General features: G+C 44.4%; 1 protein-coding gene across 1 annotated transcript in view; it reads right to left on the bottom strand.

Moving 5' to 3' along the window:
• The window catches only part of LOC129703570 (heparan-sulfate 6-O-sulfotransferase 1-like), a 293,264-nt gene extending 272,945 nt beyond the window's left edge, over positions 1-20,319 (bottom strand). The window contains exons 1-2 of the mRNA XM_055646157.1: positions 20,188-20,319; positions 18,881-19,868 (exon numbers count right to left, since the gene is read on the bottom strand). Coding sequence (XP_055502132.1) covers positions 18,881-19,401 — 521 coding nt within the window. The 5' untranslated portion in view covers positions 19,402-19,868; positions 20,188-20,319. The remainder of the gene's footprint in view (positions 1-18,880; positions 19,869-20,187) is intronic.
• Positions 20,320-22,506: the final 2,187 nt, after the last annotated feature.

Below are 22,506 nucleotides of genomic sequence, written 5' to 3'. Positions count from 1 at the left end.
AACACAAAATGCTGGAGCAACTCAACAGGTCAGGCAGCGTCTCTGGAGAGCTTGGATCTCGACCCAAGATGTCATCGATCCATGTTCTCCAGAGATGCTGCCTGACCTGTTGAGTTACTCCAGCACTTTGTATCCAGCCAGTAGCATTGGTTACAGTATGGTCTTGAGAGGGATGAAGCTTCTTTCTCATGGTCTGAGTTGAGCTGAGCTGTTTTTGAGCACAACTCCCTCCTCCTCCCCACCAAATATAACATCCATTGAATCCTTCCAATCTACCATTTTAGAACTGCTGGTGGGAGGCAGTGACAGTGTGTAAGGAAGACCAACGATTTCTATCGTAAACATTTGCATACATACACGATCAAGCAAAACTCCATGATGCACTCGTTATTTTCAGCTCGTGAACAAGACACTTCCTTTCCAAGAATAATTTCTGATTCATTATTAAGAAGGATATAACAACAGCAGTTCCCTACAACCAATACTGCTTTTTCAAAGCTAAGATTCGCACCTCAATCATCACTCACCAAGTTCCTCATCTCTTTCAGCTTTGGTCATGTTGTGCCAAAAGCACAAGCAATGTCCTTGACCTCCGCGTCTTAATTTACAACATAACCCTGGTTTTGGCGCCTGTGACCTTGCCACCTTGCTCATATGACACTGCACATGCACACAGCAGCTTGCCTGGATCATTGTTGACCATCCCTTTCCGTTGCTTCACATTAAAATGTCCCTACAGTCTTTCTGCCCGATACATTAAACTGACAGCTTGGAGAAACTTTCAAAGAAACGTTTCAACACTGAGGGTTTCCAGTCGCGTTAGCGCTTTTCGAAAAACTATTAAAATCACAGGCCTCAACTGAACCACTGCATTCCAGAATCATTAGGATCAGTTCAGAAAAAATAACTTAGCAACTTTCACATTTATCACCAAGCAACTGCAGCTCCGTCAAGGTTAAGATTGATCTTACAGGCTAACTCAACCTCACTTGTCTTACAGAAGAATATGCTACTGACCCAGGGTGATTCATAGCAATCACCTCCCCTCAAGTCTTAATACTATGGAAATGGCAAATTCACCCTGCTGCTACCCATGAGAGTAACAGTAACTCCTTGAGAGAAAGAATGGGTGATGTTTTGTGTCGAGACCCTTCTACCGACTGAAGAAGGGTGTCGTCCCGAAACGTCACCCATTCCTTCTCTCCAGAAGTGCTGCCTGTCCTGCTGAGTTACTTTTTGTGTCTATATCTTCGGTTTAAACCAGCATTCGCAGTTCCTTCCTACACAGTAACTCCTCGATTATGTTTGAAGGCAATATACCAAGTGCACTGTAGCCTTTTCAAATGAGACTGAGCATACAGCTGTTGAATATCCACACCGACTAGCGATCACACCATATGCCGACCTACACGCACTACGGATAATTTTACAATTTACCAAAGCCAATTAACATACCAACCTGTACGTCTTTGGAGTGCGGGAGGAAACCGTACCAGAAGCGCCACGCGGTCACAGGGTGAATGTAAAAACTCCGTATAGACAACACCCATAGTGAGGATCAAACCCGGGTGTCTAGCACTGTATGGCAGCAACTCTACCGTTGCGCCACTGTGCCGTCATATCTTTATTCTCAATCTACTACTGGATAGATACAAGGCAATTGCAGGCTCATCCCATTGAACCAGGATAGTGAGACATTGGATCAAAATGTTACTTGCCTCAGAAGGACAATTTGGGATGGTTTACTTTTGACACAATCACATTGATTATGGCTGGAATCAATGTTGCTCCAGTGCTGCTGCAGGGAGGAAACTTGATTTGGGGGAATCCTAGAATGGTACAGATTCAAGGACAAGAGAAAAGAGGCATTGGGCAGATGGTTGCCAAAACAGAACAGGCAGGCATTGAAGAAGAAAAGATGATATCAGCAAATGTGAAAAAAGACAGCATCGTTAAGAGTATCAATTAACCCAGGTCAGGATCTATGCAAGGCGTCAGTTTATTAGGAATCGTTTGGAAGGAGCATGGAGCAAGTCTCATGGTCAAGGTGACTTACAGAGTATGAGAAGGGCACCAGACAAAGATGATTGTTTGGCACAAATGCTCGGGAGGTCTGGTGGGGGAAGGAATTCAGAAGTTTGATTTGGTGAAGGTCGCAGCAGACAAGATGAATGCAATCTTATTGACAAAATGTTCAATGACATTCGAGATTGAAGGCGAAGCTGGATGAGAAAAGGAAGCAATTTAAAGAAGGTGGCTTGCAATGGACAAAGTTTCAAAGGGCTAATGTTAGACTTCAAGGTGAGGTGGAAATGTTGCGTATTGGCAGATGAGAACACATTTCTTTACCTTACAGGAAACGGAAGCATTCTGGATCAAAGTATGAATATCACAATAACATATTTGTTTCAGTGATTACATCAGCGAGTTTAAAACACATCAGCTTTCTGACGAAGTGGTTACAGGAAGACAAAATACAACATTTAATTATAAGTGTCACATTAAGGCAATTGTCAGCTGCAATTTTTCTTCATATATTTCATGGTTAATGGTTTCTTTATGATCACATGTACAGAGATATGGTGAAATGTTTGTTCTGCATTGCTATCCAGTCAAATTATACTATACACAAGTGCAATAGATCCTCTTTGTTTTTAACAACAGTTCGAACCAACCATTCAACCCATCTAGTCCATACCGCCTCTCCAGAGAACGAGCGTCTAGTACCTATCCCTGTTCTCTTTGGTCCTGCAAGCTTATTACACCAAAGTACGCAGCCACCTGCTCTTCAAAATCGTCTCCGCCGCCATCACAGGCTTCAGATTCGAGATTTTGGCAATAAGGAACTGCAGATGCTGGTTGACAAAAAAGTGACACCAAAAAGTGCTGGAGGAACTCAACGGGTCAGGCAGCTTCTCTGGAGAACATGGATAGGTGATGATTTGGGTCGGAACCGTTCCCGACGTCACCTACCTATGGTCTTGAGAGAAGTTGCCCGACCTTTGTGTCAATTGTCCTTGTATCCCCCTGACTCACCTATCAGGATTTTTTTTTACATCTCCGTCAAATCTCCCATCAATCACCTTTGCTCCAGGGAGAATTTTCCCAGCTTCTCCAGCCTAACCACGTGGTTAAAATCCCTTCGCCCTGGAACCATTCTGACACATATCCTTTGCAGCTTCTCAAGGACTTCACATCATTCCTACAGTGTGATAATCAGCATCAGAAATAATACTCTGTTGGGGTGAGCAAAAAAACCTTTCGCAAACACTCTTCCACAAAAGCAGAGACCTGGTGCTCACCACACAACTCAAAAGATACTTTAAACTGGGACAAAAGCTGATCCAAAACCAATATCGCTCTCCCTTCCACCGAGATGTTACGTGTGGAATGGTGCATTTGCTGAAGTATCTGCTTCTGAAAGGAAATACTAAAAAGAAAAGGCTTTCATTCATTTCATAACCTCTGGATGTCCCAAAGCACTTTACAGATAATGAAATACATTTAACACGTTGTCTCTGTTGCAGGAGAGGAAAATGTTTTATATACTGGAGCCTGGCCAGTAAAAATAGGCCTCAAACCTCTTTAGAATTTGCATGCGCTCCACAAATTTAAATAAAACTAAACTGTGAATTTTATTCAAATTCTGGGGAAATAATTGACCAAGGAGTGGATTTCTGAACTCATAAGATAAATCCCTACCGTATTTGCATTAATCTCCACGTTTTTGGGTCTGGTTTTTGAGGAGATACGTAGCAAAGGCAAAATTCTGTACACCCACACAAACACATTAAAAGTATATAGATGTTGCTCAACCATCATTCCAGCTGACAAGTTGTTCCAGTGAGGGGTGAGTGGGCACATCAGGCCATGTCAGTGTTGGTCGAAATTGCAAAACACATTGAAACTGAGATAAGACATCCCTTCTTCTGCACTAAGGAAGGATATACTTGACCCAGAGTTAGCACAGATTTACAAGATAGACAGGTGTCTGAAGAAGGGTCTCGACCCGAAACGTCACCCATTCCTTTTCTCCAGAGATGCTGCCTGATCCGCTGAGTTACTCCTGCATTTTGTGTTCATCTTCGGTGTAAACTGGCATCTGCAGTTCCTTCCTACACATAGATTTACAAGATTGATTCCCAGGATGAAGGATGATCTGATGAAAACGAAGAAGTTTGTTGCCTCATTGAGACACAGAGCGTAGAACAGTACAGCTCAGGAACAGGCCCTTCGGCCCATAATGTCTGTGCCAAACATGATGCCATGACCAACCCTTATCTACCTGCACACAATGTATATCCCACCATTCCCTGCATATTCATGTGCCAATCCAAAAGTCACGAATGTCACTGTGGTAACTGCCTCCAGGTACATAATTCTGAGAGGGGATGAGAGACGCAGTCGAGAACACTCTCTCTTTAGCTGGACAAGTAAATGAGAAGAGCGAATTAAGATGAGGGAAAATGTATTCATGTATACGTCTGACCGTTGAGGTTGAGCAAAACACAAAGTGCTGGAGAAACTCAGCGGGTCAGGCAGCAGCTCTGTGGCACCTGGTTATGCGATGCTTCGGGTCTGGACCCTTCTTCATGGTTGAGACGGGTAGACATTTAGGCACTAAAAGGTTCAGGGAGAAAGGAGAAAAGGTGTGTTTGAAGATTACTGAATGGTGAAGCACACATAGGGAAGGTGAGCAGGGGGGAGTGCTGTATGATGTTTATCTAGCTATTTGTGATGTTCTTGGTTATTTCTTGTATTCTGAAAAGAACACTCATGCTCACAGATTGCCACACAGTGGTTGTTAGTGGATGATCCTCAGCCGCTGCGACGAGGAACTGCAACACCACTGCAAAGGGCAAGCAACCTTTTTTTTTAAGCGGCAATGGACGTGTTCATTTTTGTGTTGCTATGAAGCACCATTTGTTCCCAGGCTGCTTCTAGTATTACAGAATACACTACATCGCCTATCAAGTGGCTACTTGCGAGAAGTGTCTGCAAAATGTTGAAAAACAGCCTCTACTTTACAAGCAGCGCACTGTAAAATCAGTCAGCCATTACTGAAGTGGCTATTACTGCTTTTTAGCACATGCTTTAACCACATCACCTACTTAACAAAGCGGTAAACATGCATTATATAGATAAAATACGTGGGCAAATTAACAATATGCTTGATTGCAACATATTACCATTATTAATATGTGAAAGTGGTTAACTATAAGGATCCACGTTTTTCTATAAAATGATAAAATGGAGAATTTAAAGAACTCCTCCAAAAAATGGAGCAGCACTAACATCAAGCCTAGTGAAGTGCGTTGAAAAATTGGTAACGGCCTGCATCTGCAACACTCTTCCATACAATTCAGACCACTTGTGTGGCACAGTGGCAGAGTTGCTGCCTTACAGCACCAGAGACCCAGGTTTGATCCTGACTACAGGTGCTGCCTGTGCAGAGTTTACATGTTCCCCCTGTGACCACATGGGCCTTCTCTGGGTTTCCCCAGTTTCCTCCCACAGGTTAATTGGCCTCTGTAAATTGTCCCCAATGTGTAGAAGGTAGGATAAAACTAATGTACAGATGATCGCTGGTCGGCACGGACTCGGTGGACTGAAGGGCCCGTTTCCACGTTGTATCTCTAAACTAAACTAAAATACAAAACTTGCTATCCGTGCTCAGGCCAACTATGCCCACTGAAGATGCCATCTCTCTTGCATTACATTCAGCTCTGGGGCACCATGACAATAAAAACACTGACGCCAGGATGCCATTCATGGACTACAGTTCAACCTTCAATTTCATAATTCTGAATAAGCTCATCCCTAAACTTCTGGATCTTGGTCTTGGGTCATACATCTACAACTGACTTATAAGTTAATAAGTTCTAGGAGCAGAATTAGGCAATTCGGCCCATCAAATTACTCCACCATTCAATCATGATCGATCTTTCTTTCCCTTTCAACCCCACTCTCCTGTCTTCTCCCCATAACCCCTGACATGCTTACTACTGAAGAATCGGTCAATCTCCATCTCAAAAATATCCATTGACTTGGCCTCCACAGCTGTCTGTGACAATGAATTCCATAGATTCATCACACTGAATGAAATTTCATCTCATCTTTCTAAAGGTACATCCTTTAATTCTGAAGTTGTGGCCTCTGGTCCTAGACTACACTCCCACTAGTGGAAACATCCTCGTCACATCCAGGCCTTTCACTGGTAGGTAAGTTTCAATGAGATCCCGCCCTCATCTAAACTCCAGCGAGTATAGGCCCAGTGACTTCAAACGCTCATCAGATGTTAACCCAATCATTCCTGGGATCATTCTCGTAAACCTTTTCTGGACACTCAACGCCAGCTGATTCATCCTCAGGTATGGGACCCAAAACTGGTCACAAAATGGCTTCTGGATCTCCTGACTGGCAGACCTCTGTTGATCGGAATTGCTCATGACCTCTCCACCACCCTGACCCTCAACACTAGTACCCCTCGGGATACTCGAACATCCAGAATAGCTTCTCACACCCCATCCTGGGGGTGCTGCCTCGTATACCTTTGCTTGTAACTCTGGCTTTTTTAGTTATACAGTTATGGTACATTTAATATTTTGGTGCACTACTTCATTTTGCACTACAATCTTGCACCATTTTGTGCTTTTGCACTCGCTGCGTTGATTGTTTTGTTTGTAATATTTACCACAATTAAATTGTTTACTCTGGAGCTACATGTGAACCAAATATGTCATTGCACCATCGTGTATATGACAATAATATACACCATTATATACTAATCTGAAGACAATAATAGACTCCAATCTGAACATTCAGAATGTGGCAAATGGAAAAGACCCAGACTGTAGAACTCACTCTGGTTACAGTCGTACCAGGTTAAGGATATTTGGCATGTGTCCAAACAGAAATAAATTACCAGCAAAGAAAGGTAACTGATGCTGATAGACAATGCATGTTATCTCCTGGCAAGGCCAGCTGCAATTCACTCAACACAGTGGCAACATAAATTTGGTCTTCCCCAGCTGGAAGCACAATTTAATGACTCTCAAATGAAAGCAACCCACCTCTGTGATCCTCTATACATGACACACACAAAGAAAGATAACAACAGCAAACTTGTAGTAGGCTCATGTCACAGTCTGCTCTTGAAAATGTGTTTTCAACACTTGCCATCTTTTTACTGTTCTGACTTCAGAATGAATGTCTAAATTACAGGTTGTGGATTATGAGACTCGGTTCTCCTGTAACAAAGTCCAGGGAATTGTTCTCTTTGCCCCCAATATGTCTCACTCGCACCATTTGTTCTATTTGGAATGAACTTATTAATGCTGTCACATCATTGATGATTAACATTTCACGTTAATTCTCTGCCAACCTCAGACAGTTGGCCTTGGGATTTGAGGCTCACTCGTGGTATAAATGGGCTGATGCATGAGCGGCATACTGAAGGAATTAAAATGGGCCGTTGCTGCTTGTCCTATGAAATGATATACTCAATAAAAAACAAGAGTGGCTGCAAAAAACCTCTTGAAAGTCAGAGGAACAGCACAGGGAAATGCCATGATTTTCAGGATGACAATTTTCCCTCAATTATTAGTGCTAAAACAGATTTAGTGTATATTTATTCCACTTTATGGGAAATCATCATGTATCCTTAATCCTGACTAGAAAGCACCACCTTCAACACAGTGGTGGGCCACAAAGACAAAGGCTGGGTGGGCCCCAAGATAAGCTGGGCTGAAGATAACACTGATTCTTTAGACTTTAGAGATACAGCATGGCAACAGGTCCTTCGGCCCAGCGAGTCCACGCCGACACACACTGGGGACAATTTACAATTTTTACTGAAGCCAATTAACCTACAAACCTGCGCCTCTCTGGAGGAAGCTACACGCCTCTCTGGAGGAAACCTGAGCAACCGGAGAAAACCTATGTGGTCACAGGGAGAACGTACAAACCCCGGCACAGACAGCACACGTAGACTGGATCAAACCCGGGTCCCTGGCGCTGTGAGGCAGCAACTCTACCACTGCGTCACCGTGCCACCCACTCCCATTATTCCTCATTCTGAATGGCAGGAGTCCAAATTTAAATGCCCACATATCCTGCCAAAGAGTTTCATAATGAGGAGACATCCAACTTCCCCTCAACACTTTTTGACCACAAGAGGATTCCAGTTCTTTTGAGAGAGGTTTGGGTAGATTTTCCCATGGCAGCAGGCCAGTCTTACAAACAGCATTATCCAAGGCATTAAATAACTGGCGTCTCTGCAATATGGGAAAATTAATTGCAAGGATTCTAATATACTGCTATAACATTTGCTGTTCTCCATAAAATTAGTCCATTTAAGGTGCAATACACTGTTGCCGGGCACAGCTCCCGTTTTGCTGGTCGCAAATAAGCACAAATTGCATAAGGCCGATGCAAAAACACCAGACTGACAATGTTGAAGAGTCACCAAATATATTCTTTTACCTGTGTAGGAAGGAACAGCAAAGGCTGGTTTACATCGAAGAGAGACACAAAATGCTGGAGTCATTCAGCGGGCCAGGTTGCATTTCTGGAGAGAAGGAAAGGGTGACATTCCGGGTCGGGTCTGAAGATGGGTCTCGATCTGAATCGTCACCCATTCCTTCCCTCCAGAGATGCCGCCTGTCCCGCTGAGTTACTCCAGCATTTTGTGCCTATCTTTGATATTATTTCAACTCGCATTTCTACTCGGCAAATTTCAACAGCTCTGCACTTGATCTACACTAACCACAAGATGTAGATAAGGCAGGATGAAAGAAGAGAAAAGGTCTATCAGGTTCACTTACACCAAAGTGAAGGTCTTCATAATCCAGTGACAATGAGGTTGACTGGACACGGTACTCAAATTAATTAGACCACTACAAATCTCCATACATGGGGAAAAAAAATCCAGTCGTTTAGTTCAGCAATACAACGCGGTAACATGCCCTTCGGCCCACCAAGTCCATGCTGGACAGTGATCCCCGCACACTAAAACTATACTACACACACTAGGGACAACTTACAAATTTACAAAGCCAATTAGCCTACAAACCTGTACATTTTTGCATTGCGGGAGGAAACCGGAGCACTCAAAGAAAACCCACACAGGTCATGGTGAGAACGTTCAAAATCTGTGCAGACAGCACCCATATACTGGGTCCACCCCGGGTTTCAGACGCTATAAGGCAGCAACTGTAATGCTGCACCATAGTGCCACCCTGAGATGGAAAACTTAAGGGACCATAGGCCAAATGTTACAGGTTCTTCCCACCATGTCCCACAGCAAATCTCAAGATATTCATTTGTGGCATCCAGTATCATTTGAATGGACAGCTTAATTTACCATCACCACCAGCCAGTGACCCACATCCAGCAATGCTCCACTCTACTCTTTAGCTCATATACCTCTCTGCAGACATTAACCAATGATTAAAACTGCAAAATCTCTCACAATGTTGGATGCAGTCCACATTTGAAGGTGACATTCTGGAAAAAGGAGTCTTCCTCATTACACTAATTTACAGGGTCTGAAGAATGCAGGTACGGCAGGCAGTGAAGAAAGGGAATGGCATGTTGGCCTTCATAAGGAGAGGAGTTGAGTATAGGAGCAAGGAGGTCCTTCTGCAGTTGTATAGGGCCCTAGTGAGACCACAGCTGGAGTATTGTGTGCAGTTTTGGTCCCCTAATTTGAGGAAGGTCATTCTTGCAATTGGGGGAGTCCAGCGTAGGTTTACAAGGTTAATTCCTGGGATGGCGGGACTGTCATACGCTGAGAGAATGGAGAGACTGGGCTTGTATATACTCTGGAGTTTAGAAGGATGAGAGGGGATCTTATTGAAACATATAAGATTATTAAAGGTTTGGACACGCTAGCGGCAGGAAACATGTTCCCGATGTTGGGGAGTACAGGGGCCACAGTTTAAAAATAAGGAGTAAGCCATTTAAAATGGAGACGAGGAAACACTTTTTCCACACAAAGCGTTGTGAGTCTGTGGAATTCTCTGCCTCAGAGGGCGGTGGAGGCCGGTTCTCGGGATACTTTCAAGAGAAAGTTAGATATGGCTCTTAAAGATAGCGGAGTCAGGGGATATGGGGAGACGGCTGGAACGGGGTACTGATTGGGGATGATCAGCCATGATTACATTGAATGGCAGTGCTGGCTCGAAGGGCTGAATGGCCTACTCCTGCACCTACTGTCTATTGAAGAAGGGTCCTGACCCGAAACGTCACTTATCCATGTTCTCCAGAGATGCTGCCAGACCCGCTGAGTTACTCCAGCACCTTGTGTCTTTTTTTTGGTAAACCAACATCTGCAGTTCCTGCTTTCTACATTATGTAAACGTCGCTGTAGCACTGAAGTGGTGCCGGAGTGAACGTAAACGGAAAGTGTGCGAAATGTGACAAAAATGAAAAAATATTTAGAAAACAAAGAATTTGCAGGGAATTCAAATGCCGCTCCATCGGTGATTAGGTGTCGATGATGCATGCAAGGCTTGAGTAGCTGAAGAACAATGCTCCAAGATTAAATCCAGCTAATACATACAGCTTTTTAATTAACAGGTTGAAATGTCAGGACCTGCTGATTTTAACTGCTTAATGCAGCTATGAAGCATTGCAGTTAATGGCCTGTTGAGCTGCGTCATGAAAATATAGTGTAATGCTGCGACTGGGAATTAATATCATGCGACTGAGAAAAGGCACAATGCAGTGATTGCTCTCAGATGAACAGAAAACCACATTGAAATAACCATGGGAATTAATTTAAAAATTACAGCATCGCTTGCATAGTTCATGGTGCTCCCCGAATAATCTCATGAGCAGGTGCAACACTATAAAATGCAACAAGAAAACCACTAACTTTGCAACGAGGTGTACATTCGGTGACCAAAGAGGTCAGTAAATAGGGTTCACCCAGTACAGGAAGTTGAACTCTCAATTCACAGTACTATTTAGAGGAGGATACAATAATGTGGCAAGATGCACCATTCTGGACCAGATTAAGACGGCATCCAACTCCGCCAATTCTACAATTTCTAAGCGCTCAGTGGGTCAGTAAATGACTGCAGAGCAGAGGTGAGTTCTTGTGGATTGTGAAATAAATCAAAGCTCCAGCTGCCATCCCAAATGGGTTACAAATACCTGCCTGCACTATTCTCAAGAGTCAAGAGAAATTTCCCTGGTCTCGGGGCTGATATTTATCCCACACTCGCTAATGAAACAGATTATTTGATAATAATCATATTGTTCTTGGGGAATGCTGTACATGACGTGGTTGCTGCATATTCTAGACTTTGGAGCTGTAGCGAAACAGAAACAGGCCCTTCGGTCCACCAAGTCCGTGCCGACCAGTGATCACCCTGTACACTGACATTATCCTACGTCCTAGGGAAATTTACAATTTACCGCTGACAATTAACCGATAAACCTATACATCTTTGGAGTGCGGGAGGAAACCAGAGCACCCGGAGGAAATCCACGTGGTCACAGGGAGGACTTACAAACTCCATACAGACAGCACCCGTAGTCAGGATCAAACCCAGATCTCTGGTGCTGAAAGGCTGCGCCACTGTGCTACCCCAAATTCTACATTATAACAATGGTGTGCCTTATTTGCTGAAAAAATGTTTGTGGTATCCAAAGATTGAGAAATAAATATTAAAAATTACATATTATTGTTAATTGTTTCCTAGTGTAAGAAATGACATTACAGCAGAACTACCTGAAGAGGTTTAATGTTACTCTTAAGTCTTATTCAAATTGTCTTGGACCTCAAAGGGTGCATGGGTGATGACAAGGCTGAACGGCAGGTAACTAAGAAAACTGGACAAGTCTAATTAACTTCCTCCCGAGCCTACAGAAATGTAAGTCTTTGAACATTAAGCAATGCATACAAACCCAATAGTCAATGTATGAGAATATATTATGTTATTTATGTGGAAGCATAATGCACCTTGTTAGTAAATCCAGAACCACTACAAGATGTCATTAAACAAATGGTTCCAATGGAAATAAATACGGGGAGAAGTTAAAGGTTAAATGGCCTTTGGTTTAGTCGCATCTGGCTTGCAGCGATACATTAGGGCAATAGTTCATCATTAGGTTGCATTGTATTACAACCAGGGAGACTGTTTTACACATGTGCCTATTTTACAGGGTGTTGCAATCTACCAAGAGTCTCCATGGATTTCAATTGCCATTTTAACCTCACTCTCCCCAATTTTGGCAATTGGTATGAAAATGTAAAATCAGTGGTTGCCTGAAATCCCACAAAAACAGCCCCAATTCCCCAAAATCAGGAGGCATTCTGCAGAAGGCCTTACTGACAGTGATTGAATGGCCCAAATTCATCATTTGTGACATCAAGACATTTCCTTAATCAATCCCGTATGAAGAACATTACACCATTCCACTCATTTTCAATGTAAACTAAATGTGGCAGTTATAATCAAGGTCTTCCCATGTATTTCATAACAGATCCACAAATTGGTATGAAAAAGACGCTTATCATAATCAAATTAAATGCTCAAACGGAACAGAAAACTTGTTTTTTATATAATGCCCTTCAAAGCTGTAGGACATCAGAGTGCTTTGCAGTTAATTAATTTTTTTACTCCAAAAATTTAAGGCACTGTCATCATAAAATCACACAGCAAGCAAATAGCCCCTTTGGCCCACCGCGTCCCACTGACTGTGAACATTCATTCACACCAACCCTACGCTGCTCTAACTTTGTCCTCCCATTATTAATGTAAGAAATAAAGCAGCTAAATTGTGCACGTCAGGATCCAACAAAGCAAAATGAAATTATGGCTAACTGGCAAACCTGTTATTTTGTGAACTTGACTAAAGGATAAAGTTTGCTGCAATATGAAGGAGGCACTCTTGTGCTTTTCGTTAATAAGTTCCAAGGGATCGTATAGAGACTGGATTTTAGTTACAACTTCTTAAAACCTTGAAATTGAACCGACTACTTGTCTGTTGTCGCTCCCCAACTTCCAAGAGTGACAACCTTGCGATCCACATGTCATTTGAACCTTACCGAGGAACCTATTCAGACCAAGATTATAGTTATTTGCTCAGTTACACTCCCCGCTTCTTCATTTCCCCAAAGGTTTGCAGACTGGGACTGCAATTTAACTAATTCAAAGTGAAGGACGGCAGAGTGAAGGGGAGGTGACTCTCGAAAGAGGGTTAAGTGTATATTCTTTCCAATAATCTCGTAGCCAACTGCAGGAAGACCTTTTCTTCAATGCAAACAAGCTGGTGACCTGAATGTACTCGAACAGATTTCCAAATGAGCCCGCCCATAAGCTGATTACATGGCCACATATAAATGATCCTATCACAAACTTACTGTGTGTGTAATCTATTTTCCGACTGTTGGACTCAGATAAATCTGTTTACTTAAGGACACTGCCGCTTTTAAATAAAACAAGAATTAAACTGACTAAGTCCTGTAGGTAATGGGCCGATATTTGCCAACTATTAGCAGTCATGGGTCTCTGCGTCATTCAAGGTTACTGGTGTTCAGTCTTTAAGCCAATTTACCAAACATCTGCAATATATTAAAATGCATGGCTAATAACTTTTTAATAAACCGAACTTTGCTTCTAAAGTTATACTGTGCCTGTCCTTGAAGAACAGCAGTAGATGTTGATGTTGTGCAGATGAGCTGTTAATGTTGTGCACGTGGATTTCAGTAAGGTGTTCGACAAGGTTCCGCATGGTAGGCTGCTCTGGAAGGTTAGATCGCATGGGATACAAGGAGAGATAGCTGAATGGATAGAAAATTGGCTCCACGGAAGGAAGCAGAGGGTGATGGTGGAAGGTTGTTTCTCAGACTGGAGGCCTGTGACTAGTGGTGTGCCACAGGGTACGGTGTTGGGTCCGTTACTGTTTGGCATCTACATGAATGATTTGGATGAGAACATGCAGGGCAAGATTAACAAGTTTGCTGATGGTACAAAAGTTAGTGGTTTTGCAGATAGTGAAGATGGTTGTGAAAGATTGCAGCAGGATCTGGATCGATTGTCCAGGTGGGCAGAGGAATGGTTGATGGAATTTAATACAGAAAAGTGTGAGGTGTTGCATTTTGGGACGTTGAACAAGGGCAGGACCTTCACAGTAAATGGTAAGCCTCTGGGTAGTGTTGCAGAGCAAAGGGATCGAGGAGTACAGGTGCATGGTTCCTTGAATGTCGTCACAGGTAGATAAGGTGGTCAAAAAGGCTTTTAGCACTTTGGCCTTCATCATGAGCTATAGGGAGAGGTTGAGAGGGCAGGGTCTCTATTCCATGGCGCGCAGCAGGATGAGGGGAGATCTTATGGAGGTATACAAAATCATGAGAGGAATAGATCGGGTAGACGCACAGAGTTTTTTGCCCAGAGAGGAGGAATTGAGGAACAAAGGGCATAGGTTCAAGGTGAAGGGGAAAATATTTAATAGGAATCCGAGGGGTAACATTTTCACACAAAGAGTGGAGGGTGTAAGGAAAAAGCTGCCAGAGGAGGTAGTTGTGGCTGGAACTATCCCATCGTAAAGGAACAGTTAAACAGGTACATGGATAGGACAGGTTTGGAGTAATATGGACCAAGCTTAGGCGAGTGGGACTAATGTAGCTGGGACATTGTTGGCAGTGTGGGCGAGTTGGGCCAAAGGGCCTGTTTCCACACTATCACTATGACTCTATAACAGCAGAGCCCCGTAAGTTAGAAAAGGAGTAGGAAGGAACTGCAGACGCTAGTTTACACCGAAGATAGGCACAAAATATTGGAGTAACTCAGCGGGTCAGGCAGCGTCTCTGGAGAAAAGGAATAGGTGACGTTTCGGGTTGAGGCCCTCCTTCAGACTGAGAGTCGGGGGGGAGACGGGAAACTAGAGGTATGAATAGGTTCAGAACAAATCGATGACCAAGGAAAGGTGGAGCCCACAATGGTCCATTGTTGGCTGTTGATAATGAAGGAATGTATGGATGCAAACAGTGGAACCAGCGGGCCTACTAGGGTGGTGAAGGTGCGGGGCGAGAGGGAATGCAAGGGTCTCTTTAAATTACAGAAATCAATATTTTCTACCGCTGGGCTGTGAGCTGTCCAAGTGAAATATGAGGCGCTGTTCCTCCAATGTGCATGTGGCCATGGCCCAGCATAACTGTAGACATTCAAGAATGGAGATGCAGTGCGGTTTTTAAGCCAACCTGCCCTTTGATGAAGGAACAGAAATGGATGCACCATTTTCCTTTTTAATGGCAAACAATGGTGAGTATTATTGTGCAGGGTATGTAAAACCAGGGGGTTAGTCACTGGGAAATTAGGTTAAGGTTCCCTCACAGAAGTCAGTGCAAGGTCAAATAAAACAAAAATATTAGCTGAGAAACTGTAATGTCTCTATCAAAAATGTTCCGAGATTGCAGGCCTCATGAGACTTAGAACTGGAGAGAACCTCTTTGGTTGCACATGGAACTGGAATCTGTTATGCTTTGAAGTCTTCTTTCCCCATCTCATCTCATCTCTCTAGTGTGGTGCAAATAATAGTTGCACAAGCGGTATCTATATTTTTATTTGCTTCCCCCCCCCCCCATCAGACCTCAACTGCTCAGATGGTCGATGGTCACACCACTGTCACAAATCCAAATCAATCCATTACCTGTAATTTTCAAACCTCTTATCTTTTCAGCTTGATCTTATTTCTGGCAGGTCCAGGTGTCATCCACGACTTGGTTTAATTAAAACTCTTGCCTCTCTCCATTTGAGTTGTAATCCATTATGTTCAAAATTGATTTGGCCCATTCTGTTAATTCCAATGCTATCTTGCATGGTGCCTTTATATGGCCTACCACAAAATGTCCACAAGCTTCAGCACAAAACTGACATCCATTTGACCGCTAGTGACCAAACCTTGGTCATAGAGGAAGACATCTTAAAAGGAATAGAGGCAGAAGGCTGGAGTGGTTAGTGGATGAAATGCCAGGCTTCAATTTTGAGTTTAGTTTATTGTCACGTGCACCGAGGTACAGTGATAAGCTTTTGTTGCGTCCTAACCGGTCCAGCCACCCACAGTGTACAGATATATGATAAGCCTCGATCTGAATCGTGAAGTAATGAAAATGGGTGGAGTGGAGGTAGCATCAGAAATGGCAGCCTACAGTAACCCTTGCAGAGCTGATGTGCAGCAGGAGATTCAGAAGACAAAAAGGGACAATGCCGCTGAACCATTGTAAAGGCGAAGAAGCCATGGAGAATGTTTAACACCCGAATGAGAGTTTTTTTTAAATCAAAATGTTCCCTTGCTAAATTACAACATTTTGACTCCCAGTCATCACTCTTTCCCTTTTAATAAATAAAGGAAAAGGTCAAACTAATAAAACAGTTGTCAAAAAGACTTAGTAAATAACTCTGCAAAAAGAAATTGCTCCACTAAGAGCACCATCAGCAAGCTATTGTGTGGAATAAAGCCAAGAAAGATTAGGAAAATTGCAGATGCAGTCGTGGGTAAGCTAATCTCAGCTGAGGTAGCAGCAAGGACACAACAGCATCCTGTAAAGAAGCTGCTGCAATAGCTGTGAAAGTGACAGGTTTAAAGCTGCTTTGAGGAATAAGGTGGGGAGGGGCGGAGGGGGGTGCGACGAGTTGTGAAAGGAGGCTTTTTCCATCTTGGAAGCTTTAACCTTCTATACATTATATCAAAAATGTGATTCCTTTCAAACAAAAAATACACGATCCACCCACCCGACATAAATTGCCGGTTGGAGTAAAATCGCAAATATGCATTGGAATATGCAAGTGAGAGGGAAAAACACGTCCCATATTGAACTATTAAAAATGTAGAGCAAGCAGCAATTTACAACTGGACGGAGTTTGCAAATAATCTGCAGTGTACAAGAACACATAAAGCCCACTGACACAATAAAACCATCGGCATGCGTCCGTCCTCTGAGAACGATTTTAAGCCAAGCCAAAATCAGGGAATGAACGACAGAGACAAGGAAACAGAGTATAGGCCAGTCGCACTCAGAACTGTTATTGTGCTTGTTTGAAAGCATAAATCCAAAGCTCCTGAAATGTTGTGGGACTCTTGGCACCCTGGGACCCACCCACCTACATGTCTAATGCATTTCACAGCACAAATGTGTGTATTAAGGCAGCCTGGCTGGTTGTTGTGTATCCTTAATACCCTGGGACTTTCTTCTGTGCTCCAAGCTTGTGCAGGAAGGAGCGACGTTAAGTATTCAGAAGTCTACAAGGGTTCATTATTATAAACTGTGTTGCACCAATTAATATTTGAAGGGTGCTCCGCTGGTTCATCCTTTCACTTGGGTGGGTGATGGTACGGTAGAGAACGCGAGGTGTGGACACCCTGTCTCAAGGTGGGTAGCAGGCCAAGAGATGGAGAGCTGTCCCACCTCACCCCCAGTGTGGGCGCTAATAAGGAGCCTGCCACAGCAGAAGGGTGCCTTAACGAGGCATTCTTAATCCCTTTACCTAAAGTCTTCTGACAAACTTGTCCCGTGCTAAAATGCTTCTCTGGCGCCTCCCACACCAAGATAGGGGAAACAGCAGCAAGCCCTTCTGCAATGTGGCACTTGCTTTATTGATGTGGACGCATATTTCACACACAAACCACTCAGTGGCAAACAATAATGCACCATTATATACTTTCAGTCATTAAATTATTAAATTGGCTGGCAATTCAACATTGCAGCTGATAATAGCCCTCTCCCACTGTATCATATTACTAAAGAGGCACAATGCAAACAAAGATACAAATTATGATGCCAAGATACTATTTAAAGACTAGTTTTTTTTCCTGAAAGAAAACTGTTACATTTAAAAATTACACTCCCTCACTGGTAATTAGAGGTGGACTTTGCTAAATTCCAAAAGAGTATTAGATGTGGGATCTCCGAATCTTGATGGGAGTCTCAGCTGAGACCAATAACTGAAACAGCATATATTCAAAGTTGATCTCCTTGTCTGATTTGTCACACAACTAAAAAAACAGGCTGAAAAAAAGTATGTGGGGAGTGGGGGGTTGAAGCAATATTATCCATCAATTCCAATGATTGCTTGATGATTATGTATGGTTTGTTTGTTGGTTCAGTCTTATAACATAAAGCAGACACCATGGCCTGGCCAATTCATTTAATTTAAAGTCAGCACCCCAAATATGTAGGCTGCAGACACACCCTTTCAGTTACGTCTACAATGAGGGGAGGGGAGGAGGGGGGTGAGAGGGAGAGGGTGAGGGTGGGAGTAGGAGTGGGAGTGGGAGAGGGAGAGGGAGAGAGATAATCTGTACTCCCAGTGTTTCAAAGGCTGAACTGCTGGGAGTCACTAAAGGTGAGCAAGCTCGAACATAAACTCTTTTCTCTCTCCATTGATGCTGTCTGACCTGCTGTGTGTTTCCAGCGAAGATAAGACACTAAATGGAGTAACCCAGCGGAACAGGCAGCATATATGTAGGTGGGGGGGGGGGGGGGAAGGGGGGAGGGGGGGAGGGGGGGGGAGGGAGGGGGGAGGGGAGAGAGGGGAGGGGGGGAGGGAGAGAGTTTCATCGAGGAGGGAGAGAGAGGCAGGTGAGAGTGAGAAGAGGAGATCGAGGAAAGATAAGGGGGGGGGGAAAGAGAGAGGTTGGTGAGGGATGGGGGGTCTTCCTGAGGAGAGGGGAGGAGAGGAGAGGGGGTGAGGGGGGGGGGAGGGAGAGAGGGGGAGGGTGGGGGGAGAGGAGAGGGGGGGAGGGGGGGGGGAGACGAGAGGGAGGGGGAAGAGGAGAGAGGGGAGAGGGAGAGAGGGGGGGGGGGAGGGGGGGAGAGAGGGAGACAGAGAGGTGTGGGGACTGAATTTGTGAAGAGCCCTTCACTTACCTCGAAGTTCTGATCTTGGTTTCCTTCTTGTTCAACACTCCGGGCACACAGTTGGTGAGCTCGGTCCAGTCAGCGTGCAAGCCGCAACTCCATCCGGTGGAAAATCTCGAGAAGAGCCAGGTCTCCTTGCGGTTGGGTCGGTAACAAGTGCATTTCTTCTGGCCGGGCTTGCACTCGCAGGGCACCTCCAGCTTGACGTTCTGCACCAAGTGCCGGCCAAACGTGGTGCCCCCCGTCTTCTGGATGTGCAGGAAGACGATCACGTCCTCCCCCTTGATGTCAAAATCCACTGTCCTCTCCAGGTCCAGCACGGGGAAGTAATATTTCTTCACGTAGTGAGGGTCCGGGGTCGGGAAGATATCCACTGCCTCGTCTTGTAGGAAGCCCCGAGGTCCCGAGATCCTGCAATTGGTCCCATGGCAAACGTACTGGAAAACGATCATCATGAAAATTGCGAAGCCGGCAATAATCAGGATAAATTTGTTGGTCCTTTCAACCATGTTCTTTACAGTGAGCTTCATGGGTTACCATCTCAGTGAGGAGATGCAGGGATGGCTTTGTAACAAACGCTCCCACCAGCCGGCTCTGCTGCTGCTGCTGCTGCTGCTGCTGACAAACGCCGAGGTGTCTTTTTTTTTCCTTTTCCTTTTCGGCGGCGGGGAATAGAGCAGGAAGATAATCAAACAGCCCTCCCCCGGCGTGGCCAGGGCTGTGATGCGTTGGTTACAGCGTAGCTGAAACTAACCAGAGTGAAACTGACCTGGTGGGGGGACTGAGGGCGGCTGCGGCTGCGGCCGGCGAGGAGGCGGAGGCGGCGGCGCTCGCTCGCTCGCTCACTCACTCACTCGCAGCCTGCACAACTTGCAACATCGCACGGCGTTGCGGCTCCCCCACCGCTGCTTCCTCCAATGCAACTCCTCTCCCCACCATCACCCATCCTCTCTGCAATCTCAGCCCAGCATGCACAGCGACCACACTGCTTCCCAACCTGATTGGGAAAGAAGAGAGTGAGTGAGTGTGTGTGTGAGAGAGAGAGAGGGAAGGAAGGAAGGAAGGAAGAGGTGGGGGCAGCGAGCGCACGTACAACCACTTTAGGTTGCAGAGCTCGCCCGCACCACGAGTTGTTGGGAACTACACGATTTAGTTCCCAGCAAAGATCCCAGAGGAGCTCCTCTATAATCTTTGGTTCCCAGTACTAGCGCTCTCCCTCTTTCTCTCACCCCCTCTGTCTGCTGGGCTCTGTGTCCCAGACCCAAGTCCCCTGGACCCCAGCAGTCTGAAGAAGGGCCTCCACCCGAAATATTCACCTATTCCTTTTGTCCAGAGTCGCTGTCTCTCCCCGCTGAGTTACTCCAGCGTTTTGTGTGTCATATCTTCAGCTGAATTCCCCCCCACATCTCTCTCTCCACTCACCCTGGGGCTCGCAACATCGACCCCCCTCCCCTCTTCCTCTTGTAAACAACAACAAAACACACAAAACTGAAAGTTCTCCTCTAAGCGAGAACTCAGCAAAATTACCCCACCCCAATAAAAAAAGAAAATCGCCCGGACAAATCATACAAACAGACTTATCATTCCCCACACACCATGTGCCAATGCTGACACAACAGCAAGTTCGGAAATCGAATCTGAAATAACACGAGCAAACGCAAGGCAGCCAACATATTTTATTTGTGTTTGGCGTTTGAGGTGAAAAGCCAGCTGCAGCTTTGTTCTGTTTTGATCTGCGGTGCAACCATAACTTGCATTTATTTAGCGCCTGCAACAGTGGTTTCTAAGGAACGTTGTGAAACAAAAACGGTGGGCTCGCTGCTTGATGAAGATATCAGAGCAACACGGGGGAAGCATTAGAGGTAGCAATTTGAAGAAGACGGAGCGGTTTACATCGTTAGTGTGTGGCCCAGTAGGATTTATGGTTTGTGTAAGGGACCAGAATGACGAAAATAGGGAACCCGCTGAACTGACTTGAAATAATTGAGGGAATATGTGGAGAATATTGTGGGAAGGAACTGCAGATGCTGGTTTATACCGAAGATATACACAAAATGCTGGAGTAACTCAGTGGGAAATGTAGAAAAGATTTACATTTCTATTACTATTTGACATTTTCCTTGATCTCCGTCTCCTTTGTCCTATGTTCACACCTTACACTTCCTTGTCTATGTACCTTCCTCTCCTCTGTCATCAGTCTGAAGTGTCTCGACCAGAAACGTCACCCATTCCTTCTCTGTGTTGAATAAGGGGTTGGACAGGCTAGATGCAGAAAGATTGTTCCCGATGTTGGGGAAGTCCAGAACAAGGGGTCACAGTTTAAGGATAAGGGGGAAATCTTTTAGGACCGAGATGAGGAAAACATTTTTCACACAGAGAGTGGTGAATCTCTGGAATTCTCTGCCACAGAAGGTAGTTGAGGCCAGTTCATTGGCTATATTTAAGAGGGAGTTAGATGTGGCCCTTGTGGCTAAAGGGATCAGGAGGTATGGAGAGAAGGCAGGTACGGGATACTGAGTTGGATGATCAGCCATGATCATATTGAGTGGCGGTGCAGGCTCGAAGGGCCGAATGGCCTACTCCTGCACCTATGTTCTATGTTTCTATGTTGGTCCGCAGTTCCGTTTTTTCCCCTCTGCTTGAACAAATGGTGGAGAAAATGTGCAGTATCTAGATTTATCTTTTCTTTTCCAATTATATGTTCAAGAAAAAACTAGATGACCCTTCCAAACCTCCCACTCCTGGTGGAAGCCATGCAGTCCATCAACTGTCCACCACTTTCATTTCTTAGAAATAAATTTAATAATGGACTATTCACATATTTTCCCATTCTCTTTCATAACTACAATATTACTGTTACCATTGTCTGCAGGACTATGCCACAAAATTGGCATTATAAGTTCATGTCATAGGAGCATTCGCCCAATTGAGTCTACTTGCCATTCAATAATGGCTGATCTATCTTTCCCTCTCAATCCCATTCTCCTGCCTTCTCCTCATAATCTTTGACACCTTTACCAATCAAGTATCTAACAATCTCCACCACATAAATACCCATTGACTTGGCCTCCACAGCCATCTGTGGCAATGAATGCCACATATTCTCATCTCCATTCTATAGTCTTTTATTCTGAGGCTGTGTCCTCTGGTCATAGACTCACCCACTGGCGGAAACATCCTCTCCACATCCATTCTATCCAGGATATTATAAAGGATATTAAGTTATTATAAAATACAACAAGCCATCCTGGCCATTGCTATTCACGTGGCCCATCAGGAACACAATGAAATACATTAAAAATGAAGAAAACATAAATAAAAAGTACTACTTAAATTGTTTATTATTATACTGGATAATCCATAGTAGCATTTTAACCTGGATTTCACGGATGTCCCAATGACTTCCCAACATGGTTCCCAATTGCTATTTAATGGTCAGTGTCCTCTTGTCAAGCTTCTTCCAGTCTCACCCTTGGGTATTAGGTAAGAATGTTTCCCTCGCGTTGTCCCTCGACGCTGTTGATTATCAACATGTACCTTTTTGTTGCAGTCTTCTGCTGTTATTAAATACCCATGTGGAGGATGCTAGGCCGGAATAGTTAATCTAGTCGAGGACATTTGACAGAATATGTAAC

This window comes from Leucoraja erinacea, chromosome 14, assembly GCF_028641065.1.
Source record: "Leucoraja erinacea ecotype New England chromosome 14, Leri_hhj_1, whole genome shotgun sequence".
Taxonomy (NCBI): Eukaryota; Metazoa; Chordata; class Chondrichthyes; order Rajiformes; family Rajidae; genus Leucoraja; species Leucoraja erinaceus.
Note: the sequence above shows the minus strand (reverse complement) of the source record. Positions and strands in the feature narration are given on the sequence as shown.